Source organism: Salvelinus alpinus, chromosome 10 (genome assembly GCF_045679555.1).
Source record: "Salvelinus alpinus chromosome 10, SLU_Salpinus.1, whole genome shotgun sequence".
NCBI lineage: Eukaryota > Metazoa > Chordata > Actinopteri > Salmoniformes > Salmonidae > Salvelinus > Salvelinus alpinus.
In genome coordinates, this window is record NC_092095.1 from 26,991,655 (window position 1) to 27,013,226 (window position 21,572).

The 21,572-nt window shown below is 43.0% G+C and overlaps 1 protein-coding gene across 1 annotated transcript in view; it reads left to right on the forward strand.

The window, feature by feature from the left end:
- The window catches only part of LOC139531825 (reversion-inducing cysteine-rich protein with Kazal motifs-like), a 55,980-nt gene extending 46,940 nt beyond the window's left edge, over window positions 1-9,040 (forward strand). The window contains exons 17-21 of the mRNA XM_071328698.1: window positions 580-775; window positions 3,689-3,899; window positions 4,114-4,187; window positions 5,445-5,600; window positions 7,461-9,040. Coding sequence (XP_071184799.1) covers window positions 580-775; window positions 3,689-3,899; window positions 4,114-4,187; window positions 5,445-5,600; window positions 7,461-7,775 — 952 coding nt within the window. The 3' untranslated portion in view covers window positions 7,776-9,040. The remainder of the gene's footprint in view (window positions 1-579; window positions 776-3,688; window positions 3,900-4,113; window positions 4,188-5,444; window positions 5,601-7,460) is intronic.
- The last annotated feature ends 12,532 nt before the right edge of the window (window positions 9,041-21,572 follow it).

Consider the following 21,572-nt stretch of genomic DNA (forward strand, 5'->3'; position numbering starts at 1 on the left):
CGGCCTGCAGACCACCTGATTGGTGCTGAGGTACGGATGCAGGGATGGTTACCTTGGAGATAGGGGGGCTGTGGTGGAGAAAGAGAGAGAGGGTCCCTCCTTTTTTACCTCAACTTTTGCTTGTTTTGTATAGTTCAACTCTACTGTGTACAAAAGGCCAGTACTCGTTAGGTTTCATAGATTTTCACTCTCTGTTTCACATCGAAAATCAGCATTAATGTACTGATATAAAAACGTCAACACATTTACTACATTCCCCTAAAGATAGGTACCATTATGATTATAATATGGTTTATGTTTTAAATAAAGGATTAAATGGGGTAATTCACATGGTAAAAAGCACTGATGTCTGCTGTGAGAATAATACACTATTAAGGTACACTACTTCACAATAATAATAAGGAACATCAGTGCTCAACTCAAACCAAAGGACCTACACAACTTGAAAAGAATAGTTGTGTACACTGACGAAAGCGATAGCTGTAACGGGTCCATGTTTTGGACTTCCACTGCTTAAAAGCTGCTTAAAACAATCACTAAATTAACCCCCTTTCCTGCCCTCTTTCCGTTGGTCCTCAGGTGCATTCCCAGCCGTAGAGTGTGCCTTACAGACATGGTTGACTACCACTGTCCCCAGTATGAGTGTGTTGGTCGTCCCTCCGGCTGTGACAAGATTCACATGGACCTGGCCTGCGACACAGACAACGTGGAGCACCCCAACCTCTGTCAGCTCCTCCAGATGGACAAGACCCTGGCCTATATGGGCCACTGTCAGGTAACAGCTAGACCAGGATTATTTAAATATGTACCCTACCATGTCAAATCAAACGTTTTTGGTCACATACACGTGTTTAGCAGATGTTATTGCGGGTGTAGCGAAATGTTTGTGCTTCTAGTTCCGACAGTGCAGCAATATCTAACATGTAATCTAACAATTCCACAACAACTAATTTAAGTAAAGGAATGGAATAATAATATATACATATAAATATATGGATGAGTAATGACAGCGGCATAGGCAAGATTCAATAGATGGTATAAAATACAGCATATAAATATGAGATGAGTGATGCAAGATTTGTAACATTATTAAAGTGGCATTATTAACGGAACTAGTGATCCATTGATTAGAGTGGCCAATTATTTCAAGTCTGTGTGTAGGCAGCAGCCTCTCTGAGTTAGTGATTGCTGTTTAACAGTCTGATGTCCTTGAGATAGAAGCTGTTTTCCAGTCTCTCTGTCCCAGCTTTGATGCACCTGTACTGACCTCGCCTTCTGGATGGTAGCGGGGTGAACAGGCAGTGGCTCGGGTGGTTGTTGTCCTTGATGATCTTTTTGGTCTTCCTGTGACATCGGGTGCTGTAGGTGTCCTGGAGGGCAGGTAGTTTGGCCCTGGTGATGCGTTGGACAGAACGCACCAGCCGGACTACTGCTGGTTTTCTGTTCTACCTGATAATTAATTGCACCCACCTGTTGTCCCAGGTCAAAATGGGTCCCTGATTATAGGGGAAGAGTGGAACTGGAACTGTCTTCAAGGTCCAGATTTTAATATGAGGGAGCTAGAACCTGTCCTGCATGGGCCATTGTCGGGTAACAGTTTGACAGTTAGCCAAAGCAACTTGTTGAAGTAGAACATTTGAAAGTAATTCACTGTCTCAATCAATTTGTCTGTTCTCCAAGTTTCCATAACATCTGCACCAACATGCCCTACGTCAGTGGACACCAACCTTTTCTGAGTCAAGATCACTTTCTGAGTCAAAATGCATGTCGAGATCTGCCGCTCGAATTTTTTATTAACATGACTTAAAAAATGTAAGCCTATCGAAACTCGAGTCGCACCGCATTATTTCAGCCTCATGCACAAATTCATGTTGTTACTCCTATGAACAGAGAAAGTGAAATATTCCTTGATATTAAAAATACCCAAGCCGCTAATAATACCAACAACGCAAGCCTATAGATACATTTCCCTACTCATTCATTACTGCTGCACTGCTTGTTGTAGCGCTGAGAGGTAATAGGAAGAACGTGCATTTTATGGGCTTTACAAGTGTTGAATACAAAATCTTGACAGTGCTGAGTAAGAACTTAAATATGAACTCACTCATAGAAACAGCAGCTCTTTGCTGTATTCGTTGACAGTCTCTCTCTATTCATGGTTTTAAACGTTTTGAAATCTCACAGTATCGATTTTGCCGTAGCTGTATTGTATGCTGCTACGTTACTGGAGACTCGGTCATCTGAGCAATCTGATTGGCCAGCGGAGGAATAGTGCACTTGATTTCCTTTCCATGCCCACCGGGAAGGCAGAGTTTGTACCTTCAGACACATGAAGTGGCAACAGTTTGCCTACCCGGCGCTCAGGGCAGCTGAATTTGCTGCACCTATCACCAACAGCCCGAGACTAATAAAAAAAAAGGAACTCAAGGCTTTATCATTGTGTTTTTTACAGAAATGTTTGGCGATCGACTAGAAATGCCTTGGAGATCGATCGCGATCGACTGGTTGGTGACCACTGCGCTAAATTGACTGTAAATGTTGACAGTGTTTAAGGGCTTTTGGACATTTCAATACATGTAATTCAGTTGTGATGAAAAGGCATGCCAGAACTCATAAGGAGAGGCAGCAATAGGTAGCATTGTAACACCTGCCTGATAGCATTACAGTCAGCTATTTGAACATCGCCCTACTGGAGGGAGCTGCACAGCTTTTAGTCAATCACACAGAGATAATCCCTGTCTTTAGAGTCTCTGAAAAGCTTTTCTCTGTTTGTGTTCGTGAACGCTTAAATGGAGAGCCTGCATTCAGAGGTAGGATAACACGTCCCAGCTGTTGCAACACAAACACACACACACATACACTCCAAATTTGCATATCCATATCCTTCCTCCAGTAACTGACTGAGTATGTATGTTTTTGCCATGGTTTATGAGAGGAGCCAGATATCCCAGCCCACCAAAAGCTGAACTACCCTATGGTTTTGTCTAATAAAATAATATGTTGCATTTAGGTTCTTAGTCTGCCCATGCACTTAGTCTACCTGCAGACACATACATCTCCTGTGTAGGACTGTGTTTGTACATGATACAGGCAAAATCCCCCCATGTTTGTGTGTGTTTGTGAAAGTAGAGAATTAAAGCTGAAAGTTGAATTCAAGTGGTTATTTAGTGTTTAGGGCCTGGTAGGATAATGTTTCTCCATTGCGGTCGCTCGCAACGTCAGTCTGATGGCGTCTCGCCTCGGTAGCTCTGAGCAGTGGCTCCATCAGTGGAACAGACCGGATTTAGTTTTATACCCGTTTAAGGTAGACGACAACCCATTAAAAACCCACTTCAGTCCCGGTGTCAAGTCACCGAACCAAGAGGCACACAATCAAACCGTTTGCAGTGATGTAGGAGAACTTAACTGCCCTCCCCCTCTCTGAGAGTATTGATGAGGTACAGATCAATTCAAAGAAAACCAATACACTTGGTGTGATATATAAAAAATGGCCTCCCTATGTAACTAATTGGAGTAGCCTACCTTGATTAAGTTTATCTGGATATGAGTGATGTATTATGAAGTGTAGAAAGGTCACGTCTATTTATGTTTTAATATATGATATTTTTCACAAAATACATTAATAAGGGCCGAATCCTAACTCAAACTTTCTTGTGTCTGTGTGTGTATGTGTTTGTGTTCTGTGCAGGATGCCTGTAAAAAGGCGCGGCCTGTGTGCGGCCACAACGGCGAGACGTACAACACAGTGTGCGAGGCCTACTCGGACCGTGTTGCCGTGGACTACCAGGGGCGGTGCCACGCCGTGGGGGCGGTGGCAGAGTTTGCCTCTGACTCAGGCTGTGACATGATCCCCTGCCCAGCCCTGTCCACCCAGGGCTGCATCCCTGTCACACCACCCGGTCAGTACAATAGAGACAGAAATAATATAGTATCTAATGTTTTATTTAATTCTGTGGTCAGTACACTCAGTGGCGCAGCCACGTTCACTTTGACATATAAGGCTCTCATGTTATACATAGGATTTGTCCACACAGGAACACAAATCTTATTACGATATTGTTGTGATTGACTCCTAACCTCTGACATCTTGGTGGCAACCCCCTCCTCTCACAGGTGCATGCTGTCCTCTGTGTGCGGGCATGCTGCAGATCCTGTGGAACAAGGAGCAGATTAATAACTTCGCTAAGGTCAGCACCTTCTGACATGCTCCTCACTTATTTGGGTTCCAGGCTGTGTTCCATTTCAGAAAAGTTGTCCCCTTCCCTCTCACTCACTCACTTTTCCAACCAGCTGGCTGCTTTGTTGGATTTTAATGGATTTGAACATTAAAAGGAGGGTTGAAAGGTTCCCTGTTGTGTTATATATTTTAGAGAATTCAATTCTCAATGTTGAAAAATTACGAACAATTGTTTTGCTGCATATCTGAATCTAAACTGTGGACACTACTTTGTGGATTGAAGAGGACTGTCTATGTATATGTAGGGTTGCAAAATGTAGGAACATTTCAATAAATTCCCTGGTTTTCCAGAAATCATGGTTGGAGGATTCTGGATTTCCTGCTTATTACCTCCTAATTCCCGGAATCCTAAAGACTGAGCATGAGGAAAACCCAGGGAATTTATTGAAAGTTTCCAAAAATGTGCAACCTTAGGTATAAGTAATAGCTCCACCAACTGCGGAATGCTGTGTGCAGGCTTTTGTTATACGGCCCTGCTCCTACACACTAGATTCTGCTAATCAAGGGCATAGAGTCAGGTATGTTAGTGCAGAGCTGGAATAAAAGCCTCCAAACCCAGTTGACTAGGTCTTACTCAACTGGGATTAGCCACCCCCTTGGCATCGACTGTTGATTTTGAACTGTAATGACACCAAACGACCACTAGAGTGAGGCATAGATCCAAAATACCAAGCATCAACATCACATGTCTTCCTCTGGAATTCTTCACCCGTTTGAAATGACTGGGTCGGGCCGCAGCGTAAGAGCAAATGCCCAGAAATGCCTCGTACAGGTTCATTATAAACCTGGGCTATTAGTCTAATCTCCAACACAAACATCTTATCAACGTTAAGTCCATAACATAAACCTGCTAATTGCAAACAAATTGCCTTTGGATTTGGGCCTAGATGACATGACTCACTCAGACAAGCAATTGATATACACATCATAGTTTTTCCAACCTATCCTCCATATTGGTGTCAAACATTCCATGACAGCAGGCACTATACTGTAATACATTCATTGCCCTTTCAACTACTGTTCACAAAGGTATTTCATATTTCTTAATAATTGGGGATGAATAACATGTATTCACCACATTCAGCACGAACTTGAAGAAACCCGCAGTTCAGTTTTCCTTTATCTGCAATGAATTGAATCTCAAACTTTTCCCCCTCTGGCTCTGGTTCTGTGCGACTGTGTTTGTCCTCCTGGTTTGGTGTTGCAGTTGAACAGGAAGCAGCCAGTGACGGTCCATGACATCCTGAGGATCCTGCGTCTCCACATCTCCGTGCCGCAGTGTGACATCTTCGGCTACCTGAGCATCGACTCAGAGATCATCATCCTCATCGTCCCCGTGGACCAGCAGCCCACCCCGCTGCAGGTACGATCACTTACGCAGACACTGAGCTAGCTAGTTTGCGGTGCACGCTAATAGCTTTCCATCGGTGATGTCACCAGCTCTGAGACCTTGAAGTAGACTTCAATGCCTGCGGCTTTTGTGAAGTGACAGGTAATGATGCTTTGTGGGTGTTCAGAGGGTCCCTGGTTTGAGCCCAGGATGGGGCAAACCAGGTGTCTGTCTGTCTTTCTCTCTCACACACTCTCTGTCTGCCTGTCTGTCTGTCATTCACTCACTCTCTCTCACAGAGACGTGTCGACTGTCCTTCGTTCACAATAGATAAGCCTGGTGCTCTGGCTACATGAGCTTCCTCTCAGACTGACAACAATTGATTCCCTACTTGTAGGCCTATTCTTCAGTGTTCCAAGGCCAAGTAGTGCACTATATAGCGAATTGGGTGCCATTTGAGACACATCCTTTGTTTTACTTCCTGGTTAATGCATGACCTGGAGCCTAATCAGCATAGCATACACTACACCTTGGGGCCAGATCATCCCATCATGGTGTTGTGAACGCTTTTATTTCCTACGCAGAACTGAGCCCTCTGTTTCTCCACCCCCATCCCCAACCCACACTCCCATGCTTCTCTATGAGCGCAGTGAATTTCACAGTGATTACAGTAGAAGAGAGGAGGCATTTGTTAACAAGCTGATCATTCACACAGAGGATGCCCACAGGGCAGTGTTTACAGACATGGGATATTCCGTAATGGGGTTGGAGAACACTTTTGTGATTATTTTCTCATAGATTCTGAATAGAGATCACGATTATTTGGATTTTTTTTATTCGGCTTATATCTCAAACTCAAAAAATGTGTTTGGTGGTAACCTTTTCACCACAAATGTACCAGCTGGACTGCCTAATATCTCTCTCTCTGGTTCCTCCTGTTTGAAATGTAGTTCAGATAACATGTTTTGACATGCTTGTGGTTAGTCTGATGGGGTTCATGGAGAGGAGCGTAGTGAGTTGTGACACAGCCTGTAGACTAGCCTTCTGGTGGCTCTGTAGTGAATATGAACTAATGGTTCAGTCACACAGATGTCCCAGGGGTGTGTGCTCAGTACAGTGAAATGTTTGAACAGAGCTGCCTGAAACGACTCCCTAATTCTACACGAGAGACAATCATATTGGTTCTGCAACAATACATCAATTGCTGTCTGACGGTTCTGTGACGTTGGGCCCTCCTGAACAGGGACTTTATCGGGGAGGGCACAGGAGTCATAATAAACATGTCTGGGCCAATATTTCCCTGTTATTTGTTCAACTGCTGTCTCCAGTTCTCTCTGAAAATAGGTTTCATTTCAATGACTAAGCTGGATAAATAAAGGTTAAACACAAAGATTTTCTAAACGCCTCATGAGCCCGGAGACCCAAACCTCCTCTTACTGGGGGACTAATCAAAGTCCTCTCTCAGAATCTCTCTCACTCTACTGGGACAAATAATAAGACATTTCATCACTACCGTCTAGGGTGAAACGCCCAATGAAGTTATTTTGCACACCCTTTCCACCCATTGTATTGCTGTCTCTGCAAAAACAGCCCTGAGCGATAATGATCGATGCAAACCGGCAAATGGAGGTCATAGCCAGACTGGCATCATTCTCTCTATGACTCTATTCATAGGAACTATTTGTCAATAATGTGGGCTTTTAGGGGGTTCGTTAGGATTGTTTCATACACAAATAAAGAGCCTGGTTTGGTACACGTTTGTACCAAAATAACATTTTCAGAAGGGAATAAAGATACACACACACACAAACAAAAGCATAGAAAACTGTGGGAGGAGGACTGTGTGTCTGTAAATTTCACCTGATCATTGTGTGTGTGTGTATCCCGTCTCAGATTGAAGCCTGCAGCATGGAGGCGGAGAAGATTGACTCGCTCATCAACTACGGCAGCCCCACCCTGGTCTCCCATGTTCCTCTGTCTGCCTTCCTCACCTCCGAGGTCTCCATCTCCACCATCAGGTCCGCGGGCCACGCCAGCTCAACGCCCTCCTCCCTGCCCATCTTCTTCTGCCTCGCCCTGGGCCTCCTCCTCACTTTAGCACCAGGCCTACCCGAGGCCAAGCTAGCCTCTGCTAGCCAGCCAGGCCCCGCTGGCAGGAGGCTGGGTGTGTTGTGGAGTATTCTGACCCCTTCTCGGGTCATTGCCTGACAGGAAGCATCAGCCTGTAAAAGCCTTGACAATCAATCTCATTAACTCTACTGCACCAGCGTCAACACAATCATGGACGAGAAGCTATGAGATGAATCCTAATTGAACGAGAGAAGCGGAGACACAATCACATTCCAGCTTTGGTTCCACAGAGCTCTATATATCGTTATAAGGAAGATGAGTTTTATCACACAGGGTTTTGTATCTGTTTTATTCTGCAACAGAAGCTCTCTCCTCCTCTAAAGCTGTGGAGTGGGGAGTGTGTGCGGGTGTTTGCCTGCGTGCGTGTGTTTATGCGTATGTGTACGCACACGTGGTTAAGTCTCAGAGGGGGAGTCAGGTCTAGATGTAAGACAGGTGCGCTCCCAAACACTGACATTTGTCCCAGATAGTCTCAGGGGTGTAATTACCCTGCTCCTCCGCCTCCTCCCCCTCTCCTCCCCTTTCTCCCACTCCCGTTTTACATTTGTACTATTGTAAATAAAGAGCGAGTGGGGAGGTGCTGACTGAGACAGTAATACTGGAACGTGAAACAGGTCAAAGGCAAGCAAGCATTCCCGCTCCGTAGGCTGAAAGACACACACAAGGGATTGTCGTTATTCCTCTAGTGTAGATAAGATATAAAATAAGGAGGAATGACAGCCATGTTTTTAATGAAAATGACAATCATCACTTTACCCATGATGCACATGGGTAGGAACAAAACAAATAGCGACAACATGTTTTGCATATAGTTCCTATATGAAATAAATGCAATAACTTCTTCCGAAATTATTCCGAAATGTTCTATATTTCAAATAAGAAATGGATCGAGATGTGATTCAATATGTGCCATTTTCTAAATGTTTTATTCTTGCATGATGACAATTATGAAGTGTTTTTACTCCAGAATGTATTGTACTATGTTTGTCCTGTCCCCACGTTTGATTTGATGTTGTCTCTATGCCTACGCAACACGAAGTGTCCCCGTTTTTTTACAGTATTATCGTGCTAGGCAGCTTTGTAGCAGCAAACCCTTCAAGGGTCCTTGTAGTATTGTATCTGTTTCCGAGGGATTTAAACTCAGTTTGTAGTTGTTTTTATGTTATCGAGTGTTCATATTGCCAATGTTTAGAAAGAGTAGAGCTGTAGACACTTAAGCATTATGTTAATCATCACTGTATTGCATCATTGTCTCGGTGGAGATGGCAGTACTTGCAATGTGTTTGTAAAATGCCAACAGAATGCATATTTTATAAAATATAAAATCCTACAATCAAACAGAAGGTTGCTTGTTGTTGTACATTTCATCATCTTAACTCCTTAGGAAGAATAATTTAAGTTTGAAAGATTCCACATTGAAGCAGAGTCACAAATAAAATCTATTGCATCAATCCAGTCACATTAATATGCTGTTCTCTATAGAGCATGAGAACTTCTCATTTGTCTTCTTCATCCTCCCTCCTCAAAAAGTGTTCCAAAGTTCCTCCTCTCAAATCTTCTCCTCAAATGCGTTGTGAGCAGGAGGCAAGGAAGGAGGACACGAGGAATCTAAGGAAAGACAAATGAGAAAGAGCCAAAGCCTTCCCAAACCACTAGGCAGGTAGCCTTCCCAAACCACTAGGCAGGTAGCCTTCCCAAACCACTAGGCAGGTAGCCTTCCCAAACCACTAGGCATGTAGCCTTCCCAAACCACTAGGCAGGTAGCCTTCCCAAACCACTAGGCAGGTAGCCTTCCCAAACCACTAGGCAGGTAGCCTAGTGGTTAGAGCATTGGACTTGTAACTGAAAGATTGCAGGATTGAATCCCTGAGCTGACAAGCTACAAATCTGTTGTTCTGCACCTGAACAAGGCAGTTAACCCACTTCCTCGGCTGTCATTGAAAATAAGAATTTGTTCTTAACTGACTTGCCTAGTTAAATAAAGGTAAAATAAAAATGTATCCTCTAACATGCAATTACATACTATCACCACAAGGGGGTGTCTGGCTCTGGCACAGCCTCTAAGGTGGTTGAGTGCTGTAGATAGTGACCTGTAATGATGTAGTACTCTCCTACAGGGCTGGCTGTGATGGGAGTAAGGAAACAAGTGTCTACTTCCTCAACATTTCCCAGGGCCCCTCGTAGGTAGTGCTCCAGAGAGCAGATGTGGAAGTGGAAACCCCTAGTGCCTGATAAAGGCCTTGGCGGCTCCCCTTTGATCCAACGTTGATTTACACGCTTATCTATCCACTGTGTAAATAATGATGATGAGAAGCCTCCTCTCAGTGTGTGTGACCTGCTCTTGAGAATTTGTGCTGGTGTGTGTCTGCTTGAAATGTGTTGAACTTTTATTTAGTGGGATGAACTCGATCACCTCTCTCCAAGAGCAGAAATTTATCCAGATGTAGAATTGGTTCCTAAAACTTTTTTTCCTGATCCATTTAGAGCATTGGGCCAGTAACCAAAAGGTTGCTGGATCGAGTCCCTGAGCTGACAAGGTAAAAATATGTTGTTCTGCCCCTGAGCAAGGCAGTTAACCCACTGTTCCCCGGTGCTGGAAGACGTGGATGTCGATTATGGCAGCCCCCCGCACCTCTCTGACTCAGAGGGGTTCGGTTAAATGCGGAAGACACATTTCAGTTGAATGCATTCAGTTGTACAACTGACTAGGTATCCCTCTTTCCCTTTCCCATTGTTGACCTACCTAACCCCAACACTCTTAGGTAAAAGGCAGTGGCTAGTACCTATTGACCATACAGTAATGTGCTGTGATGAGTAATGACACAAATCATGAGCTGGCTTGGGGAGTCGTGATGTAGATTCCAGTGGGGTCTAGGGAGGAGCGGAGATGAACTTGCTTTTCCAGGAATTTTCCTGAATGTGATATCCCATTGAAGAAGCTGAGCACCGGTGCCTGAGAATGCTTTTGGTTAATCCCTCAAAGTGAACGACCATGTGAAAGCCTAACTAGCCTGTGCCCAAGTCGCCAAAGGCCGTATCTGGAGTCTCCTGCCTCTCTAACTCTAGCTTTTAAATTAACCTGTTGGCCTACTGCACGAGTGGAAACTCATCTATTCTCGCAGGTTCTGTAATGCAGTGTAGAAGGATGTTGTCCTGTAGTGCACTCTATTAAATTACAGCTACACAGTCACTTTCCTTTCCTCCGTACTTATGATCGTAATGGATTCAATTAATGTACAGAATCTGCTTTCATTTACAGGTCCCAACGCTCTTTCCATCACTCATCACTGTACATCACTTACATAACAGAACCATTGGTATTTTGGTATTTTATTAAGATCCCCATTAGCTTTTGCGAAAGCTGCAGCTACTCTTCCTGGGGTCCACACAAAACATGAAACATGACATAATATAGAACATTAATAGACAAGACCAGCTCAAGGACAGAACTACATCAATTTAAAAATGGCACACGTAGCCTACACATCAGCACATACACATAAACTATCTAGGTCAAATAGGGGAGAGGCATTGTGACTTGAGGTGTTGCTTTATCTGTTTATATAAACCAGATTTGCTGTTCTATAGTGATGCATGGCTGCCATTTTTTGCCAGATTTCTCCTGCATCAGCAGTAGCCATGGAGAGATGCGAGATGACTATAGGCAATGCTAAGATTCCTGACAGTGGGCTCCATGGCAACCGGAAGATGTTTTGGGTTTGGGGTGCCACTCTTCAGAGTGGCTTATACCAGCATTCATTTGGTATTTTTCTTACATTACAGTTTGTTTCTCAACAAACATTGTTTCTCATTGCTCCTCAGCCATGACCCTGAACATACAGTTGAAGTCGGAAGCTTACATACACCTTAGTCAAATACATTTAAACTCAGTTTTTCACAATTCCTGACATTTAATCTGAGTAAAAATGTCCTGTTTTAGGTCAGTTAGGATCACCACTTTGTTTTAAGAATGTGAAATGTCAGAATAATAGTGGAGAGAATGATTTATTTCAGCTTTTATTTCTTTCATCACATTCCCAGTGGGTCAGAAGTTTACATACACTCAATTAGTATTTGGTAGCACTGCCTTAGAATTGTTTAACTTGGGTGAAACGTTTCAGGTAGCCTTCCACAAGCTTCCCACAATAAGTTGGGTGAATTTTGGCCCATTCCTCCTGACAGAGCTGGTGTAACTGAGTCAGCTTTGTAGGCCTCCTTGTTCGCACACACTTTTCCAGTTCTGCCCACAAATGTTCTATAGGATTGAGGTCAGGGCTTTGTGATGGCCACTCCAATACCTTGACTTTGTTGTCCATAAGCCATTTTGCCACAACTTTGGAAGTATGCTTGGAGTCATTGTCCATTTGGAAGACCCATTTGTGGCCAAGCTTTAACTTCCTGACTGATGTCTTAAATTGTTGCTTCAATATATCCACATCATTTTCCTCCCTCATGATGCCATTTATTTTGTGAAGTGCACCAGTCCCTCCTGCAGCAAATCACCCCCACAACATGATGCTGCCACCCCCGTGCTTCACGGTTGGGATGGTGTTCTTCAGGTTGCAAGCCTCCCCCTTTTTCCTCCAAACATAACAATGGTCTTTATGGCCATTTTTGTTTCATCAGACCAGAGGACATTTCTCCAAAAAGTACGATCTTTGTCCCCATGTGCAGTTGCAAACCGTAGTCTGGCTTTTTTTATGGTGGTTTTGGAGCAGTGGCTTCTTCCTTGCTGAGCGGCCTTTCAGGCTATGTCGATATACGACTCAATTTACTGTGGATATAGATACCTTTGTACCCGTTTCCTCCAGCATCTTCAAAAGGTCCTTTGCTGTTGTTCTGGGATTGATTTGCACTTATCGCACCAAAGTACGGTCATCTCTAGGAGACAGAACGCGTCTCCTTCCTGAGCAGTATGACGGCTGCATGGTCCCATGGTGTTCATACTTGCGTACCATTGTTTGTACAGATGAACGTGGTACCTACAGGCATTTGGAAATTGCTCCCACGGATGAACCAGACTTGTGGAGGTCTACATTTTTTTTTCTGAGGTATTGTCTGATTTCTTTTGATTTTCCCATTATGTTTCACCTTTATTGTCAAGCAAAGAGGCACTGAGTTTGAAGGTAGGCCTTGAAATACATCCACAGGTACACCTCCAATTGACTCAAATTATGTCAATTAGCCTATCAGAAGCTTCTAAAGCCATGACATAATTTTCTGGATTTTTCCGAGCTGTTTAATGGCACAGTCAATTTAGTGCATGTAAACTTCTGACCCACTGGAATTGTGATACAGTGAATTATAAGTGAAATAATCTGTCTGTAAACAATCTTTGGAAAAAATACTTGTGTCATGCACAAAGTAGATGTCCTAACCAACTTGCAAAAACTACAGTTGGTTAACAAGAAATTTGTGGAGTGGTTGAAAAACGAGTTTTAATCACTCCAACCTAAGTGTATGTAAACTTCTGACTTCAACTGTAATATAATGCCTAAAGCAATGCTCAACCACAATAGATAGCTCCAGACAAAATGTTCCAACCCTGGTCTATATGAGGCCATAACACTCTACAAATAAGTAAACACCAACACATTCAATTTCATGGCAGAAATTCAAATTTTTGGAAACATAGAGAGTGAGTCAGGGTTTACTAGTGTTCTTTTAAATGGCTCCTGTGTTGGTAGTACTCCACAGAATTCCACAGTGTCTTTGGTTTACAGGTGACAGGTTGGGGACACATTGGTGGTGGCAGGCCCTTCTTTAAGTGGTAAATGGGAAGTCACCAGCTGTCCAGGCAAGTATATCTAGGATCCTGCTTGGGAGCCATCTGTGCGCCCAGCCCCACATCATTAGTGAGAGAGAGAGTGAAAGAGGTCTGTAGACTGTGAGGACCAGATTAATATTCACACCTGTCACTCACTCCTGAGATAACCCCCTCCCAGCACCACCTGTCCTGTTTGTTCCTCTCCCTCTCTCACTCAAACTGAAAAGCGCGTCCATTTAAAATTGCCACATTATCGCCACGCATTGTCACAGAAACAGAGACGCAGGTCATGTTTGAATACTCTGAAAAAGCACCCTTTTTTCCTTCCTTCCAACCCACCCTCCTGACAGAGAGAGACTGTTATTAGTGCTCCACCAACTTGAGTCAACACATGGCTAATTTGCACCTCCATCTATCTGTTTATCCTATTTGCATGACCATGTGTAGCTTCTTCCCACAACTATCCATTTAAATTAACATTTATATTAACAATTTTGACTTTGACTTTTAATTTTACAGATGGCATTCATTTGAATGGCTAGTTGCGGGATGAAGCTAGGACATGAGGTGCAGTTGGTTTCCTTTCAAAGCAAAGAGTTGCGTTAACCACTTCAAACTGAACCAGATACTAGATACAGAGACTTGGGTGGAGGGCACTGTCTGAGGGTATTTCTAATCAACCATTACGTTTCAGGTAGCCTTCCACAAGCTTCCCACAATAAGTTGGGTGAATAAGTTGGGTGAACTTCTCTTAAGAGAAGCCAAAACAAAATCAAACCATGGGAGCTGCTCAATTACAAGGATGATGTTATCTTCTCGGTTTAATTGCCTTTGTGACTCAGTGTTGATGCAACCCTTTCCTGTGTTCTAATGAAAAAGTAGCAGCAGTCGATTCTGCCTTTGGATAATCCCTTGGATACATTTTAATAGATTACAAAAATGGGAGAAAAGGCCAGTCTCTCTCTCTCCCCACTGTCAAACTAAGACAAATCAAAAGGCTGCAAAAGAATAGGAGGAATATGCAAATTGGATATGGGTTAGGATTTTTTTTATATATATAAAAAGGGATAATAAAATTATCCCTCCAGGGCTTCTTCTTTGTAAGGCCTCACAACAAACGATGTGTTCCGGAAATAAGACACCAATGTGTCATGAATAATATCAAAGTGAGTGCGCTGTATTGTATTTGTATTGACGGAGCTGCGTTAGCGTTAGGTACAGTATATCTGCAGGCTTTCAGCTTCGTTCTCCCTTAGCAGATGAGGAAGTAACTAGCTATTCCTGAGGCGGGGAACAAACGCGCACCACTTTTCATCAAAGGGGAACAGCATTGATAAGCTCCATTGTTGGTTTATTCGATAACTGTAGTGCCCTCCTGTGCTCTTTCTAAAAAGAGAAACTTCCTGTGGAGAAACTTGCTGTGTTCACACACCAATGTTCAACATGGATAACAACCCTCGTAGTTATTTATGACACACAATCATAAGCTTCGAATTTGTCTTTTTTTTCCCACATGAAAAATGACTAGTATGGTATAAATTATATAGTATTCACTGTAGTGTTTTTGCAGCGAATACTGTAGTATTTACTGTAGTGTTGTGGACATGACTATAGTGTCCATATTTACAGTTTACTATAGTATAAATATTGTAGTAGAATGTTTATTGGCATATACTATAGTAATTACTGTAGTGCTTTTGCAGACTGTAGTATTTACTGTAGTGTTTTAGCAGACATTACTGTAGCATTTATTATAGTGTTTTTGTTTTATTACCTTTATTACCTATTACCTTTATTACCTAGCAGTGGGGCTTTCTCCTTGATGAAGAAAATATTAACCTACTGGACAAAATACTCAAAGAGCAAATGTTCCATAACCTGTAGGACTGAATGGAAAGTTCAGAGCTTCTGCTCTTTTCTATGACCTGTAGGGAACACAACAAATTGTCTATCCTTGGCATTTAGGTTTCTCAATTATGGGTGGCACAAATTGGGGTATGGGGGAGGGGAATGGGCAGGGTATATGCAAATTAAATACTGTAGTACATACTGTAATATTGGATAAGCATAAGATACCACAGTGGACAAAATCCTATTGGCGGTGCATGGGGAGGATTTTTTTGGGACCAGGTCACCATGACCAAAAATAGGAATGGCAGATTTGTCAAAAGTCAACATCTTCTCCAAGGGCTGTCAAAGTACCCTAACACATAGCTTAGCCTAAGTAGACTCTACTCAGTCTTCTGTTCTGCTCTGTCCCTAAGCGGACAAGACACAGCAGTGGACAAAATCCAAATGGCGGTGCATGGGTGGGATTTTTTGGGACCAAGTCACCCCCACCAAAAATAGGAATGGCAGATAAGGGCACCCAACCATTCCCGGCCTGTGCTGGCACAGCTCCATCCCTGCCACCAGAGGCTGGGCTGTTTCTGGGTAGATGGCTCTAGGAGGGTACACAGTCCACTCTGCATTCTCTGTTGGGCAAACACTGGCCTGCCGGCTGTCGCAATATCCAACGTTTTCACGCCCCTTTGTTGCTTCTTTTTTTAGGGAGGGGGGGTTAATGTGTGCATCTCTGGGGGATGGGTGGCACTGAGTATTCAGGATTTACACAAGGCTCAGACAGAGATCAAACAATGGACCATCATCACTCTTCAACCACAGGTACGGGAGGGGTGGTCAGGGGCTTTGTCCAGTAGAGGGGGGCAGATTGAGAGTGTGTGTTTGGGGGGGGGGGGGGGGGGGGGGGGGTCTTGATTGTTTGGGTGTGAAGGGTGGGGGTGTCCAGCAAGACACAAAAACAGCCAGTCACATCTGAGGCCATAGCTAATGTCATTGTCTTTGAGGACAGCACCCTCAACGTTGGCCCATTGTTCATGTCATTTGAGAGCATATGTTTCCAGTGACAGTGTAACATGTTCTCAGGCCAACAGTTTCTGAAGTCACAAGGCTTATTTTCAGCTTCCTCTTTCAGTCTGTTCTAATGAATGCACATACAGCACCAAAGTGTTAGGTATTTTTTTCTTTTCATGATTTGCATAGAGATAGCAGTAATTATTACTTCAATATTAAACATAATAGACTCTGATCTGTCCATACGGGAACAATAATTGCTTCTTGTTTTGGTTGAGCACAGAATTATGTTTTTAGATAACAAGAGTTATAAATCTTCTCTCAGAAATCTGTCCCTAGAGTTCTTGTGTGTCCTCAGGACTAATTGCTCAAACCCATTATAGAGCATGATTCATGAATGTACTCCAATTATCCAAATGTCATAGTATTTTTTTTAATGAACAACATGGTTTTCATGAGTGGATTACCAAGTCAGTGTTTCAGTTCTAAGTCTTGGCCACATCCCTGTCTATTCATGACATGTTCATGCCTGCTCAAATTGACACAAAAAGCCTGCTTTATGCCTGGTTTAGTCATTTTAATTTCACCATAAGTGCTTTTTGCCTATGAAGACAAGCAAGTTGTAAAACTTGATGCGAGAGGCTTGTATAAACTACACCGTATCGGTTCATTTAAATAGTTTGAAATTATTTCATAAAACACCGTCGCAAATAAAATATTAAATGGAGAATTCTGTGAATCGTCAGTAAATGTTTACCATCCGCACGAGAAGGCTTGCATGGTCTGGGCGTGGTGTGGTAGCGGTCCCGGCCAATCAGACAGTTTTTTCTCAACCATGGACAGAAGTTGAGACAGGCAGTCTGGAGTAAATCTGAACCACGATGGATGCAACAACCCGTTGTCTCGTGTTAATAGTCCTGTTCTTTGGGACTAGGATTCAAGAAAATTATGGTAAGTGAGCGAGGCTATGCCCTGACAGCTATTTATTTCCTCCAATATGTTCTGGCCACGAAGTTTGATTTCGGGGCTTCCGTTGTTGCTCTTTGTTTCAAGAAGTGCCAGCCTAAAGACTCTTTTCAAAGATGGCGCAGGTCAAAGCAAGCTGCGCTGTCAGTGGAATGTTTATTGTTTAGGGAATGTCTGCGGGGGGAAAAAAGAGCGAGCGAAATTAGCTAAAAGTCTCATGCACCTCTAAGGGCTTCGGCTTTAGTCCAGGAACAAAGCAGGATACACTCCGGTCAAGTCATTTGCAACCTGCTGTGTTCGAGCTTTGACTGATTTATGTAGTATACCTCATTTGAGAAAATACAAAGTTGGCATCCTGCACAGCTGTTTGTGTTATCGTCCTTAATCGTTCATTTCTCGTGCTGGACACGGACGGAGGAGTGGACTGCGCGCTGAAGAAAGCCATGGCCTGGACAGTCCTGCCATGAGGCTATGTTTTGCATATGTGTCCGTGTAGCTAAATAGTCGCAGCTACTACGTTAGCTAACTTAGCTGTTTATTTTGAGGGAGAATTGACGTTAGATATCTACAAATACCTGTTCAGTCAACAGAGAAGAGATGGATTTTGTTTAATTTGATACCTAGCTATAGTAACGTTATAGCTTTCCAGTTGGTTATAAATCCATCTATTTAGCTAGTCTTTTATTGTTGCTACAGTATGCATTCGCAAGTTACTCATGTTTTTCTTGTAAAACAGCTACGGTTTCAAAGGTGTTGACAGTTAAGTTAAAGCAAGCTAGCTGACGCTAGTGACCGATCAAAGGGCTGTTTAAAGTCATGCTCATTTTTTACAAACTTGTCTGTGCTCTGGTGAGCTTTGCTGAGAGCTGAACTGGCAACATTAACGTTACTGGGACACCCCCCAAGATAGCCAATATAAGGTAACCGTAGTTGACCAAATATGTGTAACAGCTAATCTATTTAATTTTTCTGATCAGTTTTATGAATTTTGCTTGAAATTCTAGACAAGCTAAGCAACAACTATAGCTAGTGTGCTGGGCAGCTGTCTTGCAACATTTGCCGACCATTTGAACATCGCGAGTTAACTCACAATAACAAAGACTTGATCCCCCCCCCCCCCCCCCCCTTCTATGCTTTCTATATACCTAATGTCGATTATTGTACATTTCTTTGCGGCTATATGGCTGACAGTGTGCATTCACACTTGACACGGTTCCTTCATCCTAAATGTCCTTTTTGATGCTTTGTTGAAAAATAACTGTTATTTGTATTAAAGTCAACCTGTGATTACCACAAACGTACTTATTTATATATTTTTTTTTTACACGAATATAGAATAATTCTGCTGCTTCGGAACCTCACGATATTCCTTTGTGTGACATTCCTTTGTGTGGATAGAGGGAGAGTCGATGCAAGCATGAATACATCTCAGCTCACAGTGGTTGTATCTTGATAATGTAAAGAGAACCATTGAGGCAAAAGGTTCCCGATACGTTTATCCTGTGTCCTTAAATAACGTTATTAATACTCAATTGAAATGTTGCCCTGCAGAGGATCTGTCTCTCTTTTTGATATACCATTAACATGCTCTGGTGACATGGGAGCTGAAACGAGGCAGGATAATTTGCATCAGAATGTAATGAAATCAATAACCTTGATGCATATAATCCCATGACTAAAGGAGCTGACCACTTACTCGAATTGAAGGCGCTGGACTTCTGTTCGCTTTTCTACACCCATAAGAAGCTTAGCATTAGGCTATCTGTGCATTTCGTGGGAGTGTTTTTGTGTAAGATAGGGGATGAATCCTCAGTTCCCCACCCCAGAATATTTGATGCCGTCACCGCTGTCATCAATAATTCACAGCTTCAAGACAGACCAGATATGAAATAGTTCATGTAAATACACTGACTAAAATTGTACATGTCCTTACTTCGGCTTGTAGAGGATAGTAGCCTAGTGCTCATCATACATGCTGTCGGTAACATGTATGACACACAGAGGGCAGACAATAATCGATCAATTGTCAATTAGATTGGTCCTCCTACCCATGCTGTTTACATCATGGGACCTCTCTAAACTCAGTACAACATCACCTTTATTTTAGCTATATTGGATGGGACATTAGTCACAAGCAGTTCATTTCACATCATCTGTGGAGACAGCTGGTGTTTGACCTTTGCGTCCTTCGGTGACCTTTTGAAAACCTCATTACTGTCCAGCACAGAGCTCCCGTGGTGCTCAACACGCTCACAGAATTCTGTGTGCCGGAGCCCCCTTTTCCATTTTGGATCTGCATAAAACTTGCATTGCTTTCTCCCTGCAGACTGTGCAAGGAAACAGCACATTTTTGTCTGGGAAATAAAAAGATGTGCAGCTTAGTTTAAGTGACATCTCTGGGGTGCCTTTTCTGAAAATAAAACCGCATCAAAAGCTCTAACTGCCAGTGTTACCATGTCGACGTGGCATCAGAATATCAAGTGGGGGATCAACTCCAGTCATATCATACAGTCATATCATAACCTTTTTCTCCTGGAGCAACCCTTTCCCTCTTCTCTATGGATGATTATAAGCCCCACAAACTGAGCTCTCCCTGCTAGTCAAAGAGGGGTGTTTGTTACGGTGAATACAGTAACGCTACCTTTTAGGCAGAGGAATCTGAAGCATCCGAGTGACCCCAAACTGCCTGTTGTCCTGGCTTAAGGGACCACAACTAATATGAGAAGTTGTATTTTTGCCAGCTGTGATTGGATTCACGGGCAGTGACGCATTCAAACGGCCCGCTTTCGGTGGCATCAAGAATTCTGCGGGGATTGTAGCTTTTTAAAGAACTGGGAGACAGACCTATTATGTGCTGGGCTTTTGGTTTTGTTGTTTTTCTGCTCTTATCCCTCCAATTGCCTGTGTTTAGGCTTACAGGTTTTGAATAAATGTTGAGAGAGCTGTGAGCATTCTTTCTCAGTTAAAAGGCTCTAGCAATTCTGCCAGGAAGGAAGTACATTGATCATTCTCCTCACACAAATACAGAAAAACTGAATAATGGCTTTTCCATTGGAAATAGTTTAGGCCTACCTGTTTTTGCAATCTCTATTAATCGGTCGCTGCCTTTCTCTCCTCCAATTGCTCTACAGACACTTGTATCAAGCAGCTGTATGCATTGCTTTTATGTCATTATCCTTTTTATCTGGAGAATATTTTAGAAGCAATTTTGGCTAAGTGGCTTTCTCAAGGGCAGAAAAGCACCCCCCCCCCCAGTATGAACTGCGTGCACCTATCTAGCCCATAAAACTCCTGCCCATCATGGAGGAATGGCATGCCATGCACTGCACTCATCCACACAGCCTGAACTACTTTCCTGCTTTGAGGAGACGTATGTGTGTGCTTGGAAGAGACGTCAGAGGAGCAGTTGGTCCCTCAATGAGACTACTGGAGTTGGCCATCTCTTCAATCCTCTCAATCACCTCAGCTGGCGCACGGTTTGAATAGCCTACCTGCTATGAACTCACTTTTTTAAACTGATGGAGAGCTCCATTTGAGTAAAGGTATAGTCTACAGCCCCTTGAATCAGTGCTTTTGAACACTCCCTGACAAGATTACGAGATGATTAATGGCCTCCCGCCCTGGATTAAAACCAACGGGAACGGTCAACGGTGTACATAACCACATGGTACAGTAGCTCCACGGCACTGAGTAGTAGTTCAATGTTTATCATATTCATCTGCCTCACCTGCCTTGTCTCACCACCTAGCAGTATTGTAGCAGAATTATTTTGTTTAGGGTTTCTTCAACTTTTGTCAGTCTGTGTGTTTCTGCCCTGCAGTAACCTCAGTGTGGAGGCTCCAGCTCCACAGGAGAATGTGTGTCCAGTTTTCTTGTCGTTTCAAAAACAAATATATTACTAGTAAGATGTAAATGGGTATATTGCTTCATTTCATTTTTGTTACCTGTTTATTTTAACCAATGTATGTTTAAAATAAATAATTGATCCAATTTATTATTATAGATCAGGGCTCTACGCTGACATTTTTTACAAGGAGTACATTATGTGCTCCTAAGTAGAATTGTAGAAGCATACAAATACATTTAGGAGAACAATGACTAAAATGTCATGAATAATTGTTTTTGGGAGTGATCCATGCTCAATCAAGCACAGTTATTAGGTAAGTCAAACATTTTCAGCCGGCACTTTAAGGCGGGCTTCTTTCATTCAGGCCCCACTTCCAGGATTGGGGAACATCCAACCCTGCTAATGGCTGAATTTGGAGCTCTTTGAGCTGGCTGCAGCAAAC